The sequence below is a fragment of the Mastigoproctus giganteus genome, chromosome 7, assembly GCF_048544385.1.
Source record: "Mastigoproctus giganteus isolate SK-2022 chromosome 7, ASM4854438v1, whole genome shotgun sequence".
Taxonomy (NCBI): domain Eukaryota; kingdom Metazoa; phylum Arthropoda; class Arachnida; order Uropygi; family Thelyphonidae; genus Mastigoproctus; species Mastigoproctus giganteus.
In genome coordinates this window covers 171,930,646-171,947,560 of record NC_143581.1, presented here as the reverse complement: position 1 = coordinate 171,947,560, position 16,915 = coordinate 171,930,646, and the positions used below count along the sequence as shown (strand labels likewise).

Here is a 16,915-nt window from a genome sequence, read left to right as displayed (position 1 = left end):
TTCTAAAAGGCCTAAACAAATTTTTTGGTAAAAATCGATCCACTGGGAGTCAAGTTATTACACGAGGAAGTAAAAAAAAGGAGGGGAGGGGGAAGAAAAAAAACGAAAGAAATATTAGCTGGCAGATTTCTATTGTCCCAATTTGAATGAAATATGACTGGCTCAAGAAATCTTGTTAAATAACGAAATTGTAAATTTCATGAAAATTGGTTTATTGGGAGTAGAGTTGTTATTATTCAGTTGGATGGACAGATGTATGGTGAATGCTATAGGAGCATTATGCATATATGCCAGTGCACATCTAAAAAATGCAGTTAGCATTAGCAAAGGCACATGATGCAAGAAGGCAAGCTTATATAGCAGGGGTGGACAACGAGTCGATCGCGGCTTTAATTTTGGTCGATCACGACGAATTTTAAATATACAGTCATCCCTTGATTTGTGCAGTCGGGTATATTACCAAAATTTTATATTGCGCGGAGGGTTTCGCTACCTGCGCGTTATTTTTTTAATTTTTTTTTTTTACGAAGCTTCAAAAATAGGAATGAAGAGCAGATTTTGAAAATTTATTTTTGCATGATTGAAGATTTCATTGAAGGAGAAACACATTTCACCATAATAACGTAAAATCCTACAGAATTACAGCTGTCGGTATTATTGCACATGCAGTAAGATTGACTTTACCACCTGTTTATAATTAGATTGCACTAACAGAAAAGTGCAAATTGTTTTTATTGTTTTATGGTCGTGACCTCCAGAAATAGCTTTAGAGAAATATCACAAAGGCATTCAAAAATGATTCAAATATCATCCACCAACAAGTGTTATCCAGCAGAAGATTAAAATACTAAAAGTGTTATGGACATTGCTTTTGAAATCGTGAATTCCATCAGAGGACAATCTCTTCAAAGGAGACTTTTCAAAATGCAACTCGATGAAAAAGAACCAGATCTGATTTTACACACAGATGTGAGGTGGCTGAGTTGGAGTAAATTTCTACAGAGATTTCGAAATTTGCTGAATGAAATTAAAAAATTTGTTGATCAAAGGGGAGATGATTATCAGCAGCTACAAGATATGGAGTGGTTGTGTGATCTGGCTTTTTTTTTTTGGCAGATTTTACCAGTAAATTAAGTGATCTGAATTTGGAATTACAAGAAAAAAAATAAAAATGTGGGTGACATGATTAGTAGTATTTCTGCCTATAAATATCAATTTTTGGCAATGGCTAAGGATCTCAAAGAAAAAAAATTCGACCATTTTGCAAATATGCAAGATCATTTGCAAAAATATCCTGTTTTTGAATTAAACAGTGAGAAATATGTTTCTGAAATTGAGAATGTTGTGGACGATTTTGAAACCAGAATCAGTGATTTTAAAACAATTGAAGACATTGTTCAATATATTTCTTATCCATTTAATGTCCACTTAGATATGAAACAAATTGCAGGAAAAATCGCTGCAATTTTTCACATGGAGAAAATATTACTTAAACATGAAATTATTACATTACGAAACAACATCTTCCTAAAAGCCAGATCATCAGAATTAGACTTTTGGAAATATGTTTGCTGAGAAAAGTAGTCAAATGTAAAAAAGTGCAGTGTACTTTCAAATTCCTGTTTTGGTTCCACATATGTGTGAATCGGCCTTTTTTTATTTGAACAAACAAAGAATCGCTGTACTCTTACAGACTTGCACACAGAAGATTCTTTACTGTTGGCCTTATCACAGTATATCTCCGATTTTGATGAAAGCTTGGCAGATGACATAAAGACACAAACTTTGCATAAATTAAAATTTTAAATACTTATAAATTTAATACAAGAATTCTGAATTGTATTGAATTTTTCAATATGTGTTAATTAACTTTTTTAACCTTGTGCAATGAAATTTTTTAGATGGTAGATCGCGGCACATTTTTAAGGAAAAAAGTTGATCACATTATTAAGTTGGCCACCCCTGTTATATAGAATCAGCCAAAAAAATAAATAAAATAAAATAAAAAAACACACACCCTTATCATTTCACCCATCCACTCACTCCAAATGTTTGTCTAGTTCTGCTTTGAATCTGTTTAAGCTATCAACTTCTACAATGACAGATGGAAGTTTGTTCCAGCAATCAACCACTCGCTGGTTAAGGCAAACTTCTGCACATCTATCCTACAACAGTCTTTCCTCAATTTGAATTTATGCCCTCTTAGGCAATTATTCTGGGCAAGAGGGAGAATCCCATTAGCATTGAGCATGCTGAAACCATTCAAGGTTTTATACACCTCAACCAGATCACCTCAGAGGTGCCTAGTCTCCAGACAGTGTAATTTGCAAAACTTAAGACTTTCTTCGTAAGAGCAACCCTTTGTTCCATTCACTAATCTTGTTGCCCTTCTCTGTACTTGTTCCAGCAGCTCTACATCCTTTTTAAAATGAGGCCTCCAGACTTGTATATAGTACTCACGGTGTGGCCTGACCACTGCCTTATACAAGGGGATAATCACCTCCTTATCCCTGCTGCTAGAAAAATTCCTGTATATCATTGACAAGACACTATGAGCTACTCTTGCAGACCATCTGCACTGCTCAGAAAACTTCATATCTGCCTGCACAGTTATCCCCAGGTGCTTTTCACTCTCTACTATTGTCAGTGTAGTACCACACAGTTGATACATTACTCTGAGTTTACTGCTTCCCATATGCAGTACTTTGCATTTGTCAATGTTAAACTTTAGTTGCCACCTCTCAGCTCATCTGCTCAACTTTTCTAGATCCTCTTGCAGCAGCCTACTGTCATTAACAACAACAGTGTTAATGACAGCAGTGACATTAAGCCTGATATACCATCATCAATATCATTAATAAACACAGAAAATAACAACGGACCTAACACTGAACCTTGGAAGACTCCACTAATAACATTAGTGGAGTCTCATTAATAATTTAGTCCATGAAGAGCAATGTCCATTGATTACAACTCTCTGTCTTCCCCCACTCAACCTCCGTAGCCAGGTGGGCAGGAGCGGCAGTGCGTAGCACACACTTCTTGATTAGACTGGGGTTCGAGCCCATGACCACCAAATACGGAGGATGCGGAAAGGTCAGGGAATGACCACCGCATATCCCCGGAGCAATATGGCCTTAGTTGCTAATGCTCCTAAAAACCAAATAACAACAACACTCAACCATCCCTTTATCCATAGCAGCAATTTGTCCCCAATGCCACACTGCTCCAATTTGTGCAGCAGTCTTCCATGTGCAACAGTATCAAAAGCCTTTCTAAAATTCAAATATATAATATCAAAATTATTCTTTGCATCTAGTTCTTTTGTGACCTCATCATAATATCCAATCAAATTGGAGACTTCCCCTTAACAAACCCATGCTGTGTGCGAACTAACACTGAAGTCTTGTCTAGATGATCCTGCAGTGCTTCTTTAACCAGTGTCCCAATTAATTTCCCTTGGAACAGAAGTTAGACTAACAAGTCTGTAATTACATGTCTCCCCCTTTGATCCTCCTTTGTGGATTGGGGTGATATTTACATCTCCAGTCCATAGTTACTGCCCCTGAGTCCAAGGAAGCTCTCATAATTATGGCTAAGGGTTTGGTTACTTCCTTTGCTGCCTCCTTTAATATAACTGGATAGATTCCACTCGCCCCAGGTGCCTTTCTTATGTTTATCTTCAACAATTGCTCCTTCACTTTACTCTCAGTTATTACAAAATCATTTAATTCACTGCAAGAGTTTAATACACCTCTGGTATTCCCCTCCATGAATAACTCCTCATGTGTGAATGTAGATGCAAAATATTCATTTAGCTTGTTATCTACCTGAGCAAGATTACCAACGGTTGAACCATCGATATCAAGTGGACCAATCTGATTCATCCCCTTCCTTCTAGATTTTACATAAGTAAAGAACTCTTTGCATCCATTGCCAAAGATTCCTCGTAATTTGTCTTTGCCTGCTTAACCTCCTTTGTGACTTGGTTACAGACCAACTTATATCTATCACAGGCTTCTGTTAATTTATATGTATCCCATGCATATTTCTTCTCTGTCACGTGTCTAATTAGTTCATCTGACATCCATTTAGGCCTAAATCTTCAACAATATTTCTCAGTAGCTTCCAAGATTAATTCTTTGAATGCTTCCCATTTTGAATTTGCTGTTGGTAACATCATCAGTTGGTCCCACCATATAGAATTTAAATACTGTCTCAGACCACCGTAGTCATCTTTACAAAAGCAAAAACCCTTCCTTTTATCCCTGATGGTAGTTACCTCTTTGAGTGAATCTTACTTCAGCACTGCCACCTAGTGGTTCCTTTATCTGCAGATTCTTAATGCATGAAGAATCACTACTGATAATCAGATCAACAGTATTATTCCTTCTAGTTGCCTCCCGAACATGCTGCTGTAGAAAACAATCATCCAATAAATCCACAAAAGCCTTACTAGTGTGTGAGTGAACAACCCACAAATTCCAGTCAATATCTCGGAAATTAAAATTACCCATTATAAGACACTGATTTACTGGCCCACTCTATTTCTCTGTTCAGTTGTTTATTATACTCATCAGAGTCATTAGGCCCATAACACACTCCTACTGTCAATTTTGCTTTCCCAGTGCTTATGTCACATCAAACTGACTAGACACTGCAATGTCCAGTCATGTCGACTGGCTGTACTTCATTGGATTTTATGTGTTTCTTAACCAATTGCATAACCTCTCCTCACTTCCTATCCTGTCTATCCTTCCTGTACACATTGTACTCCTCAAATTCCAGTTCTACATTCCTTATATCTGTGTGACACCACGTCTCTGTTATCCCAACAATATCTGCCTTTGAAGTTTTGACCAACATCTCAAATTCATCAAATTTATTTACAACTCCTAGCATTGGTTGTTTGTTGTTTGTTATTTGGTTTTTTAGGAGCATTAGCAATTAAGACCATATTGCTCCGTGATATGCGGTGGTCATTCCTTGACCTTTCTGCAACCTCCGTATTTGGTGGTGGTGGGCTCGAACCCCGGTCTAATCAAGAAGCGTGTGCTACGCACTACTGCTCCTTCCAGCCTGGCTATGGAGGCGCCTCCGAGCATTGGTGCACACACAAGTATACATGCACCTGTTCCTATTCTTAGCTACCCTAACCTAACACAGCCCATGTATTTACTTGTTCCGCAATTACTCCCAGCAGTCTCTGGAATTCCCTGCACCTTATTTTCCAGGCTGCTGCTGATTTCAGTAGAAGCAGCGCAAGAAAATCTTTCACCTCTGCCAGTGGCTACTGTTAATCTGTTAATTTGTATATCCCCCAAAGCTATCAGTTTTCCGACCCACCTAACTCTGCCTCAATAGCATCAGCAAATCTTGTTGCACCCTTTTTATTTAAGTGTATCCCATCCCTGTAGAAGCAGAGTCTCCTGTTAACAAGCACAGACCAGGCTGAGAAAAATTCTACCCCTTGAGCTTTCAACAACAGGTAGAATTTGTTCATTATTTCATTGACAAAACCCTAATTTCAGAATAGAATCTAGCAAAAGTAAACTTCCATTAATCTGAGAAGAAAATCAGATACTGCAGTGATTTCCAGAATACATTTCAATAAAAATAGTGCTAAGATATGGAGGGTCCATTATATAAAATTTGAAAACCAGTTGGAAACTGTAACTCTCTTCTATTGTATTTTAGTTAAGAGTGAAATTTTATAAATAAATAAGTCGTATCCAAGACAATTTACTTATTTACAATATTTTCTCTACTTCAAAACCACTAGAGATGCAATGAAAAGCTAACTGCAGGCAGTAAATTTGCATTTGAGGTATAACAGAGTTAACTTTTGTAAACAACAGCATGTGGCATCCTTTTATAGGCTATTAAATCATGTTTCCAATACTGCTAACAGTATAATTTGAAGTGTTCCCAAACTGATGACCAGCCTGTATTTTTAATGTCTGTTAAACTCATTTCAGTAACAGCCGATAAACATAAGTGCATAACTGCCAAAAAAAAAAAAAAAAACAAGGAGGGTTTTTAAAGTCTGCACTGCACTATAAATTAAATTTCACTGAAAAATACACATTTTATTTTAAAATACAGCCGTAGGATTGTTTACCAGAATACTTTTAAACATTACCTTACCTAACATTATTCTGGCTGTATATTTCTGTTGGGAGTGTCTGTTAGGCATCAATTGATTATGACTGATTCAAGACAGGTACTGTAGCAGACTAAGCAAGCACATCCTCGGGAATGTTGATTCAAAGTTTTGTTAATAATATTGGCACTGATGTTCAGCCAAGTCAAGTTCACACCACTATCAAGAGCGTTTCCAAAACCATAACCAGAAAGAGATCTGAATGCAGTTGAATTCATCAGCTGGCCGAATATTCTCTGGCACACAGCATTGTTATGAGGAGTTAGTAAAATACCAAGAATGACTTGGGATAACTTGTTATATTTCAACCTTTCTTATGCACTTTTCAGTTCCTCAACCAAGAAAACACTGTATATCAATTCTTTCTTTCTTTCTTCTTTCATGATAGCATCTAGTAAGTTCGCATATTAAAAACTGGAAACTGTGTGTGTGTTTACTCAAATTAATTTGTTTCAATTCATTCAATTTAGTTCAAAAAACCTGTGCTCTGAATAGCATTATTGGATGATGAATTGGTTCTCCAAATATGATTAGATTTAACTGAATGCTTCAATAACCCAGTTGGTCAACTTACTGTCTATGAATTGTGTTTGAATCTAGTAAACTTTTGACTGGTGTAAGGACACCTGCTTTGGTCTTAGGAATTCACAATAAAAAGTTGTTGACTGCCAAATTAAGTCTACAATTTGTCAAATTTTATTAATAAAGTCATTCTGTTATGAATGTATTATCTATTTGAAGTTGTAACTCTTCATTGGATCATATCAGCATTAAAATCACCTTCAATGTACAATGTGTAAACTTACAGTAACACTTTTTTCTTTTTACTGTATGTATAATGAACACCTTTTATTGTGCTTTATTGTGTCAACCAGTTTTTATGTTCAATGTGTTATCTTTGCTCTTGTCTCTCATTGGTCTTTTGTACCTGTGATTGACAAAGAAGATGGTCTTAATTAATTTAAAGCCGGGGAAGGTGGTGTTTTGGCTTATATTTTTAGACTATGAGTAAAATGAATTAGCAGTTAAAAACATGTAAGTTTTCCTTTGAAAATAAAACTTTAATTATATTAGTTTTCAATTAATCTTTACTATTTTCTAAATTGAGACAGGGTTTCATCCATGGGCCATATACAGTAAACCCCCACTATTCGTGGTATCTGTATTCGCGGTCGCTGATTTAATATAAAATGAAACCTAAAAAAAAATGCGAATTTTAAAGCGCCGTGAATATTATCCGCCATAAAAAAACATGGGCGTGGCTAAACTTATCTTTCCCGGTCAAAACAGCGCTCAGTGAGTGGGGGGGAGAGGGGTGACAAAATTGCGAGCGTGGATGTTTTTCGCTAATCCTTGTTCAGTATGTGTTATGCGTTTGTAATGGAAGTTTTCGTCGTTTACTTTTAATTTATATGCTTATAAATTGAATAAATTTATCAATTTATAAATTTATATGCTTACAAAAGTGATAAATGTACCGTTTTGCAATGTAAAACAGACTTTTTCGAGTGTGTTAACGGATGAAAGTGACTTTATTGTGGACGAGTTCTTTCTAACCCGTACAAAAATATGGCTACGAATAACAAGAGAAATGTGAAAATATCAAAGAAGGTGATGACATTAGCGAATAAAATTGAGTTATTAAGACAAAATTTCTAATGGTGAAAGTGTCTCCTCAGTGGCAAAACATTATAAAATCAATGAGTCAACGGTACGATCAATCAAAAAATCGGAAGAAAAAATCCGCCGTAGTGTCCGTGAAAACGCGCTAATTGCTTCAAAAATTTGCTCTGTAACTCGTGTTGTTAAATTAGAAAAAATGGAAAAGGCTTTAAATCTGTGGATAGAAGACCGAACTCAAAATAAAATTCCGCTAAGTTCACTCATCATTCGTGAAAATGCAAAACTCCTTTATCAACACTTTAGCGAAACTGGTGATAGCACTGGCGGGATAAGTTTTTTAGCTAGCAAAGGCGCTGGTTTGAAATTTCTAATAAATATTACATTTAATATTAAATTGTTTCTTATATATTTCATACTTTGGAACGGAACCCCTTTATTACTATGCGAGCCATAACTCAGTATTCGCGACATTTCTCAGGAACGTAACCCCCGCGAATAGCGGGGGTTTACTGTATTGTATATAGTACAATGAAAATGAAAAATTGCAAAATAAAGTTTGATTTTTTTTTCTTTTTTAACTCAAAAATTATGGTCATATTTGTCAATTAAAAAAAAAAGTTCTGAGTTTGTTTTCCTTTTTTCTAAATACAGTGAAAAATGCAGATTTTCCATTGTAAATCGAGATATTTGGCGCATACATAAGTGTCTGAGTAAGTGTTTTTACTGTATTATGGAGTTCATAATCCAAACAAGCGTATCTTTAAATAGAAAAATAAATAAATAAAACAATAAATTAATGAAATTAGGATGTAATCCATCTTTGTTATGCTATTTCCTATGGCAAATGATTTCTGAGATGTGGTTTAGCATTAGTAAAGGCATACGATGCAAGCAAACTTATGCAGCATCAGCAAAAAAAATCCCTCCAACCCTCTCATTTCACCCCTCCATTCGTTCCAAATGCCTGTCCAGCTCAGCCTTAAATTTATTTAGGCTATCAACTTCCACAACAAAAGATGGAAGTCTGTTCCACCAATCAACCACGGCGCCTCCGTAGCCAGGTGGGAAGGAGCAGCAGTGCGCAGCACACGCTTCTTGATTAGACCGGGGTTCGAGCCCGTCACCACCAAATACGGAGGATGCGGAAAAATCAAGAAATGACCACCGCATATCCCGGAGCAATATGGCCTTAGTTGCTAATGCTATTAAAAACCAAAAAACAAACAACAACAATCAACCACCCGCTGGCTAAAGGCAAATTTCCGCACATCTATTCTACAACCGTCTTTCCTCAATTTGAATCTATGCCCCCCTCAAGTTCTTAATCTGAGCAAGAGGAAGAATCCCATCAGCATTCAGCTTGCTCATCCCATTCAAGGCTTATACACCTCAATCAGATCACCTCGCAGGTGCCTACTCTGCAGGCACTGCAGTTTGCAGAACTTAAGCCTTTCTTGGTAAGCGTACCCCTTTGTTCCCCTCACCAATCTTGTTGTTCTTCTTTGTACTTGTTCTAGCAACTCTACATCCTTCCTAAAATGAGGCCTCCAGACCTGTACTCTAGGTGTGGCCCTTGTACACATTGTATGTATATTGCGTTGTACAATGGGATAATGACCTCACTGTTCCTGCGAGCAAAATTATTATTATTATTATTATTATTATTATTATTATTAGCTATATGGTGCAAGGAAGCCTGAGGCTTATGCTGCACCAGCCAAAAAAAAAAAAAAAAAATTTCCCGAGTTACACTGAGAGAGAGAGAGAGAGAGAGAGAGAGAGAAGTAGAAGGGAATCACCAAGAAAGAGATAAATGATGATATACAGCTCAGGACCCTGGGTGTGCCAAGCCCATACTCACCAAATGTGAGCCCCCGAGGTCAATTTCCTATATATCATTGACAAGACTCTATGACCTGCCCTGGCAGCCCATCTGCACTGCTCAATTACCCCCAGGTCTTTTTCACTTTCCACTTCCCTGAGGGTAGTACCACACAGTCGGTATGTTTCTCTTGGGTTATTGCTACCCATAATCAGTACTTTGCCTTTGTCAATGTTAAACTTCAGTTGACACTTCTCAGCCCATGCTAATGCGCCAATAAAATCCAAACCAAACCAAACCAAACCAATCTCAGCCCATTTGCCCAACTTATCTAGATCCGGATGGAGTAGCATACTGTCTTTACTGTCATTAACAACTCTGGCAACTTTTGCAAACTTGGACATTAAACCTGATATACTTTCATCAATATCATTGATAAATATACATAACAACAATGGGCCCAACACCAAACCCTGGGGAACTCCACTAATAACATTTGATCACAAAGAGCAATGTCCATTAATTACCACTCTCTGTTGTCTCCCACTCAACCTTGCCATTATTCATTGTAGCAACATACCCTTAATGTCATACCTCTCCAATCTGTACAGCAGTCTTCCATGTGCAACAGTATCAAAAGCTTTCCTGAAATCCAAGTATAAGATATCAAAATTATTTTTGGCATTCAGTTCCTTTGTGACCACATCATAGTATCCAATCAAATTGGTCAGACAAGATCTCCCTTTAACAAACCCATGGCGTATCTTAACTATTACTGCAGTCTTGTCTAGATGATCCTGCAATGCTTCTTTAACCAGTGATTCCATTATTTTCCCCTGAACACAATATCACTTATTGTGTTCCATAATTTTCAGAAATTGCTTAAAATGAGAGATACCTGCTAGTTATAAAAAAAAAAAAAAAAAAAAGAGGAAAAAAAATAATGTTGAAATGTATGAGTTTATTTTATACAGTAGATTATTTCACACAGCTGTGCATTTTCAAATTTTCAAGTGTGTTTTGTGCTCAGGCCTTAGCAAGCCTTATCTTATGGAATGTCTTTGAATTTTTGTAACTGGGTAACCAGTTTATTCTCAACTAATCAATGCACATGTTAGATGATGGCTAATTTCTCGACTAATGCTGGAGTTCTCCAAGGTTCTCTTTTGTTTTAACCACTTTTTTCCTCTTTTATATTAATATTCTTTGCCTATTGGATGAAGACCTAATATGCAATTTTACTGATGACAGTACATATACTGCACTTTCCATTTCAATAATCCCTGCTGTGAACAAACACTTTCAAATTTTCACCACGATTATTTACTTTAATGCTGATCTTCAGATAATTCTCCATTGACAAGATGGATACTTAGTTAACTTCGATCTTCTAAAATCCAATTCCATCTCATTTTGTGCTGAAACGAGTACACTGCACCCATGCTTGTCTTCAGCAACAATCAGATTTCAAGGCAGAGTCATGTCTTTTAGTGGGAATAACCCTGACTTCCAACCCTGCTTGGCATATCACGAACATTGCTGCCTCTGTATTCAAAAACTAGGCTTTCTCTTTTGCTCTTGGTGTTAATTTTCTTCTAAAGAGCTGCTCACTCAGGGCTGCCGCAAGTGGGTGGGCAAGGTAAGCGTCGCTTACGGGCGACAGATGAAGAGGGTCCCAAAAAAACTTTTGACACATACAAGTAGGACCTCTGTTTAATTTACGAACTTCTTTATAGCGAAATTTTCTATTTAGCGATATACACAATATCACATATTCTTTCATTTCTCTCAAAGCGTTTCATAATTTTGTTTTTTTTCTCTATTGACAGAGGTGAACTGGCCTTACCTGGGAAAATCCGGTGGGCTGGAGGCCGGTGTGATTTTGGCCATAAACACTTGTATGAAGCTGCTACAAGTTTTCCCTAGTAAGAATTTTTGACAGTCTATCGGTATTGCTTTTCTTTTTCTCTCTGAATCTGTAGTATCTTCACCAGCACGCTTCATTTTCACACTTTTCTCAAGTATTTTATTCATTTTAGGGAATAAAACACAATTTCAATATAAAAAGGACAAAAATGAGGAGGCATGCTTGATACACAAAACAAAGCTGCCTGCGTGTAGCGACTGAATAAACAAAGCAGCAAAGACAGAAACACACTATTATCCCCTCATGCTAGCTCACATTTTACTGAAACACATTTTGGAGATCACTACCATAAAACAATTTCCAGCTGGAATCTTATAAACGGGTAGTAAACTCCATTTAATTGCATTTGCGATAATACCGATAGCTGCAATTGTGGGTTTTTATGTTATTATGGTGAAATGTGTTTCCACTTCACTGAAATCTTCAATCGTATGAAAAACAAATACATTTTCAGAAACTTCTCTTCTTTCAGTTCGGGTGATTCCCGAGTTCGACTGCCATTTCTTGTAAACACAAAGCCAAATTGTGCACAAGTGAATTCGGTTCGTGTTATATATGACATTGTTCCCCTATTTATAAATCATGTATGATCGAATTCGTGTAGTGTAAACGCATGTTATACGAGGACTGACCGTACTATATACTGTATTTTAAATTTTTCTCAGGGTAAATTTTTTGTGTTACCATGTGCAACTTATTTGTTAGCATATGCTTATAGCTTCAATTCTTTATACGATTTCAGTTTTTTTAGCACTGCTTATAAATATCACGAAACTTACCTCCTAATCCGTATGGTATGGTTAAAATATAATGAAGAAATTAAAATGGGAAATTAAAAAATATAAAAAAATTCCCCAGGGGAAAAAAACTGTCCTCTTTTCCCCTTGGATCGTCATACATAAAAATTAACGATTATGAAACTAAGAATGAGAAGAACCAAGAGTCCTAATGGTGGACTTCTGCAATTCCGTCATCAGTTGGTTCATTTAATCAGAAAATAAATTCTGAGTGTTATAACGTTAACTCTAACACCCGTGGTGCATGGTTAGCCCGCACACGCTGGAAATTTTACATGTTATCCTGTGAGGTTCAGTCGGAAAATCATTCAATGGCTAAATATGTGTATTAATAATAGTTTATAACTGGAATTCAGTTTTGCAGAATATGTTTGAGTGTTGTAATTATGTGAATGCGAATGTTGACTGAGTTCTGTGGCTGAATAGTTAGCATGGAGGCTGGTTTGGTGATATGAGTTCTGTTATTTGCAGTTTTAGCGGATCCAAATTTGGAGGTAATACTACCAATTTCATATGCATTAGGGTACCTACAGGTGCTCCGGCTTGCCAGCACAGGCGAAGTTTCTGCAGTCAAATCGGAGTGTGTGTACGTAGTGCAGGCCGCCTGAATGGCCGTCTGGCCCGGTCTATGTAAATTTGAGCGACGACAGATATTGCTCTGCACAAACCTGTAGGTCTGTGCATTGTAGATGTGGTTTACCCAAATAAGGCACACATGCAAAGAACCTTGTGAAGGCACACTCAACGCCGTAAACAAATTCCCTACTTGATAAAATTGTTCTATAGTTATTAGCTTCATAAATTCTGATTGTAATTGGGCCTCTGATGATTGGTAATTTCCAGATTCTGGGTTATGAGAATGAGCAAACAGCAGGTTAGACAATAAACCAAACACAGTGAACAACACAAATAATTCATATTTAATGCACCTTAAATTCTTCTTCACTACCCTTAAGTCTTGATTAGACTGGGATTCAAGCCCGTGACCAGCAAATACGGAGGATGCGAAAAGGTCAGGGAATGACCATCGCATATCCCAGGAGCAATATGGCCTTAGTTGCTAATGCTCCTAAAAACCAAATAACAAACATACAACTACCCTTAAGCTGGTGCCTCCATAGTCAGGTGGGCAGGAACAGCAGTGTGCTTCTTGATTAGACCGGGGTTCAAGCCCGTAACCACCAAATACAGAGGATGCGGAAAGGTCAGGAAATGACCACCACATATCCCTGGAGCAATATGGCCTTAGTTGCTAATGCTCCTAAAATAACAACAACGCTCTAACCCTTAAGATGTATGAATAAATTCTTCTTCGCTACCCTTAAAGATAATACTGTATTACTCCATTTGAATTTTTACAATATATATTTTAATGATTTTACAGATACTTTTCCAAATGTAGCAGTTGCACTAAGAATTTTTCTAACTTTACCAGTTTCAGCTGCCTGAAGTGAATGGAGTTTTTCAAAATTAAAATTAATCAAAAATTATTTACGATCGACAATGTCTGAACAACGACTTTCTAATTTGGCAATAATTTCAATAGAAAATGACCTTTTGGAAAAAAATAAACATTATTATTATTATTATTATTAGCCATATGGTGCAAGGAAGCCTGAGGTTTATGCTGCACCAGCCAAAAAAAATTTGAATTACCGAGAGAGAGAGAGAGAGAGGAGAAAGAACAATAGTCAGAAGTAGAAGGAAATCACCAAGAAAGAGAAGAACGATGATATCCAGCTCAGGACCCTGGGTGTGCCAGGCCTGTACTCACCAGATGTGAGCCCCTGGGGTTAAATAAATGAAATAATTAATAAATTCGCATTTCTTAAAGCAAGGACACATAAATTTGTCTAATTTTTTTTTTAAATTATAATTTTCCTTTAATTTTATTATTGTGATAGAATACGATTACTGTGATATAGAATTTAAAGTTTATTTTCAGAATTCAGAATGATTTTATTTTTGCTTGTTGTTTCATTATACTATATGTGAAATATTTTGTAATTATTTTCTCTTTTAATAAATGAATGCTATTTTATTTATGCCTTATTTTATTTTTTAATCCAAATATTTTGGGACGGCAAATTTGATTTCGCTTACTGGTGCATAGGGATGATGCCCCAAAAACCTCTCGTAAACCTCTGACTCTATCATAGAGAGAACTGGTTAATTAATGATCCCTTTCTCTTACAAACTCACTCTGCTCTCTATCACCCAGATGTTCAGGTTCTGCTGCATGCCTTTTCCACAGGTACTATTTTACTGAATTACCATCTGTAATTTCACCTTTTCCTTCTAAAACAGTCTAAACACATGCATGAAATAGTCAACATTCAAAGTTTAATTCTGAACTCCCTTATTATGTGAAAAGTGATATACAAGGGACTTTTAATTGTATGTATTACACAAATATTGGATCCTATAAATACACTAACTTTGATGAGAATGAATATTTTGGAAAGCATTCATGAAAGTGCACAAAGAATACTGCTGAGACTGTCTTGTCTACCCTGCAACGTGCACATTTAGAGGGATGAGATTTGTATAAGAAAATACAATCCAAAAAAAAAAAAAAAAACTAATTCTTTCTTGGAAAGAACTATTATTTATTTCTTTTATTTTATTTTTTTTCAGATGATTGCAAGTTACAATCGTCCCTTGTATGGCATGCAAGCCAGAAGGGTACCAGCCAGAGAGGAGACAAGATGTTCTCAGCATTCTTTATGTACTCTTGCAAAGGCTTTCCAAAACATTCCTTCTAATAACAATGCAGTATAGTGTATGTCCAATCCACTGAACAAACTTTTCTTCTTTATTTACCCATTCTACTTCTCTTCTCCCATACTTCCTGAAAATTACAATCTGCAGAAATTTAAGTCCGATGATAATAAGTAAAAAATGATCTGCAGCTAAATGTACTTTTATTCATTTTATTATGTCTGATCGTAATCCCAAACAAAAAGGCTTACTGGAGCATACAGTATTCTAATCTCATGTGAGAGTTGAGAAGACAGAAGGGATGCCATGAGCATCACCAGGCTTGTGCCACCTTTTTGTTCAGATCTTAGATAATTTGCTGTATCCATTATTAAGGCCATAATCAGAAGATGGTCTCATTCCACGAGTCCCCATTTAGTTATAAGCAAGTCTACTGTTAACTGATTTACAACCAATTATTGACTGTGTCTGTACTTGATTACTACTCCTGAAAGGCTTTACCCTCTCATTCACAGCATCAAAGGGACTGACACTTCATTATGAATAGTTGCACTCATTTCACTCCATTATTATCAATGCTATAGTATTTATTGCTGAAATATTTTAATTTAATAAAATGTTAAATTGATTAAAGCAGACTTACCCGAGAACTGTGCTTCTCAGTTTTGGCATAATTTCAGTGACATATTCTAATTTTTGTGACTCTTCTGTGTCTTCTACTTTTATAATATTTCCTGGGGATTTTATTTGTTTAAGCAATGTAATTTCTTTATGGCAAGCTACACTAATCCTAAATACATAGCCATTCTACAAAAAGGGGGGAAAAATGTTAAAATATCTGATAATAGTTAATCTCCTATATCTTATATTAATACATAATAAGAATTAAGAAAAGTACATTAACTAGAGATCTTATTAATTATTCTCCTTTATAGGGTTTAGTTCCATCATATTCATTACTGACAACACCGAGATCTATGAAGATCTCAGTTATCAATATAGCATTCTTTAAAATAAAAATAAAAATATTAGATCATGGCCCATACCAAAGTGAAGGTTTGGTATGGGCCATGATCTAATATTTCTCAACCCTCATCGGTTCTTGGTGAAATAGGCATAAGATGTCAAGTTGTTCCTTTTATTTTTACATTCTTTTTAAAAAAGTTAAATTTAATAACTAATTTTCAAGAAATGCATGATTGCAACATTTCACACCAAAATAGATATTTTAATAAATATTTATTTTGGTGTATGAAGTTTTGTGATCACCCATTTCTTGATGGCTATCACCAGTAAAGAAAATGTCTTATTTAAGGACATGATTAAAATTGAATAATCAATTGATTAAATTTAATTAATATGCAATATTATTCCTGGAAACAATTAAAAGCAATATCTCTTTTAAGACCTCTCTGTACAGTCTATTAAACCACTGTATTTACACCATCTCTATGTAGAAATAAAATTAAAGAATAAGTTGATTGTTTAAAAAACATCACACCAATTCTGTTTAAGTCAAAGAATAAACTTTAATTTCCAGCTTTAAATACTTGTAAAGCCAATATGATTTCAAGAACTTAAACTAGCAATTTATTCTCATAGATTTGTTTATTGATTCATGGCCAGCTGCTACATCCTGTCCCCTGACAGGGCCAAGGGAAAAATATTTAATCCTGGTGACCCACTGTTTTTTTGGGATTAATAGTTGATTATTTTTGTACCTTCCCAATAATGTCTTTTGTCTTGTATGTGCTTTTTTTTTTTAAATTTGTTTATATTGTTTTTTGCCTTAGGAAGGCTGAGTTGTTCAAAGCAAGTAGATTACATTAGTCCGTTGTGTCCAGCCGAGTACCATTCGTCAT

The 16,915-nt window shown here is 35.9% G+C and overlaps 1 protein-coding gene across 1 annotated transcript in view; it reads right to left on the bottom strand.

The window, feature by feature from the left end:
* The window catches only part of LOC150083336 (nucleolar protein 6-like), a 485,807-nt gene that overhangs the window by 156,381 nt on the left and 312,511 nt on the right, over positions 1-16,915 (bottom strand). Inside the window, exon 17 of the mRNA XM_090377194.1 lies at positions 15,697-15,860. Coding sequence (XP_090233320.1) covers positions 15,697-15,860 — 164 coding nt within the window. The remainder of the gene's footprint in view (positions 1-15,696; positions 15,861-16,915) is intronic.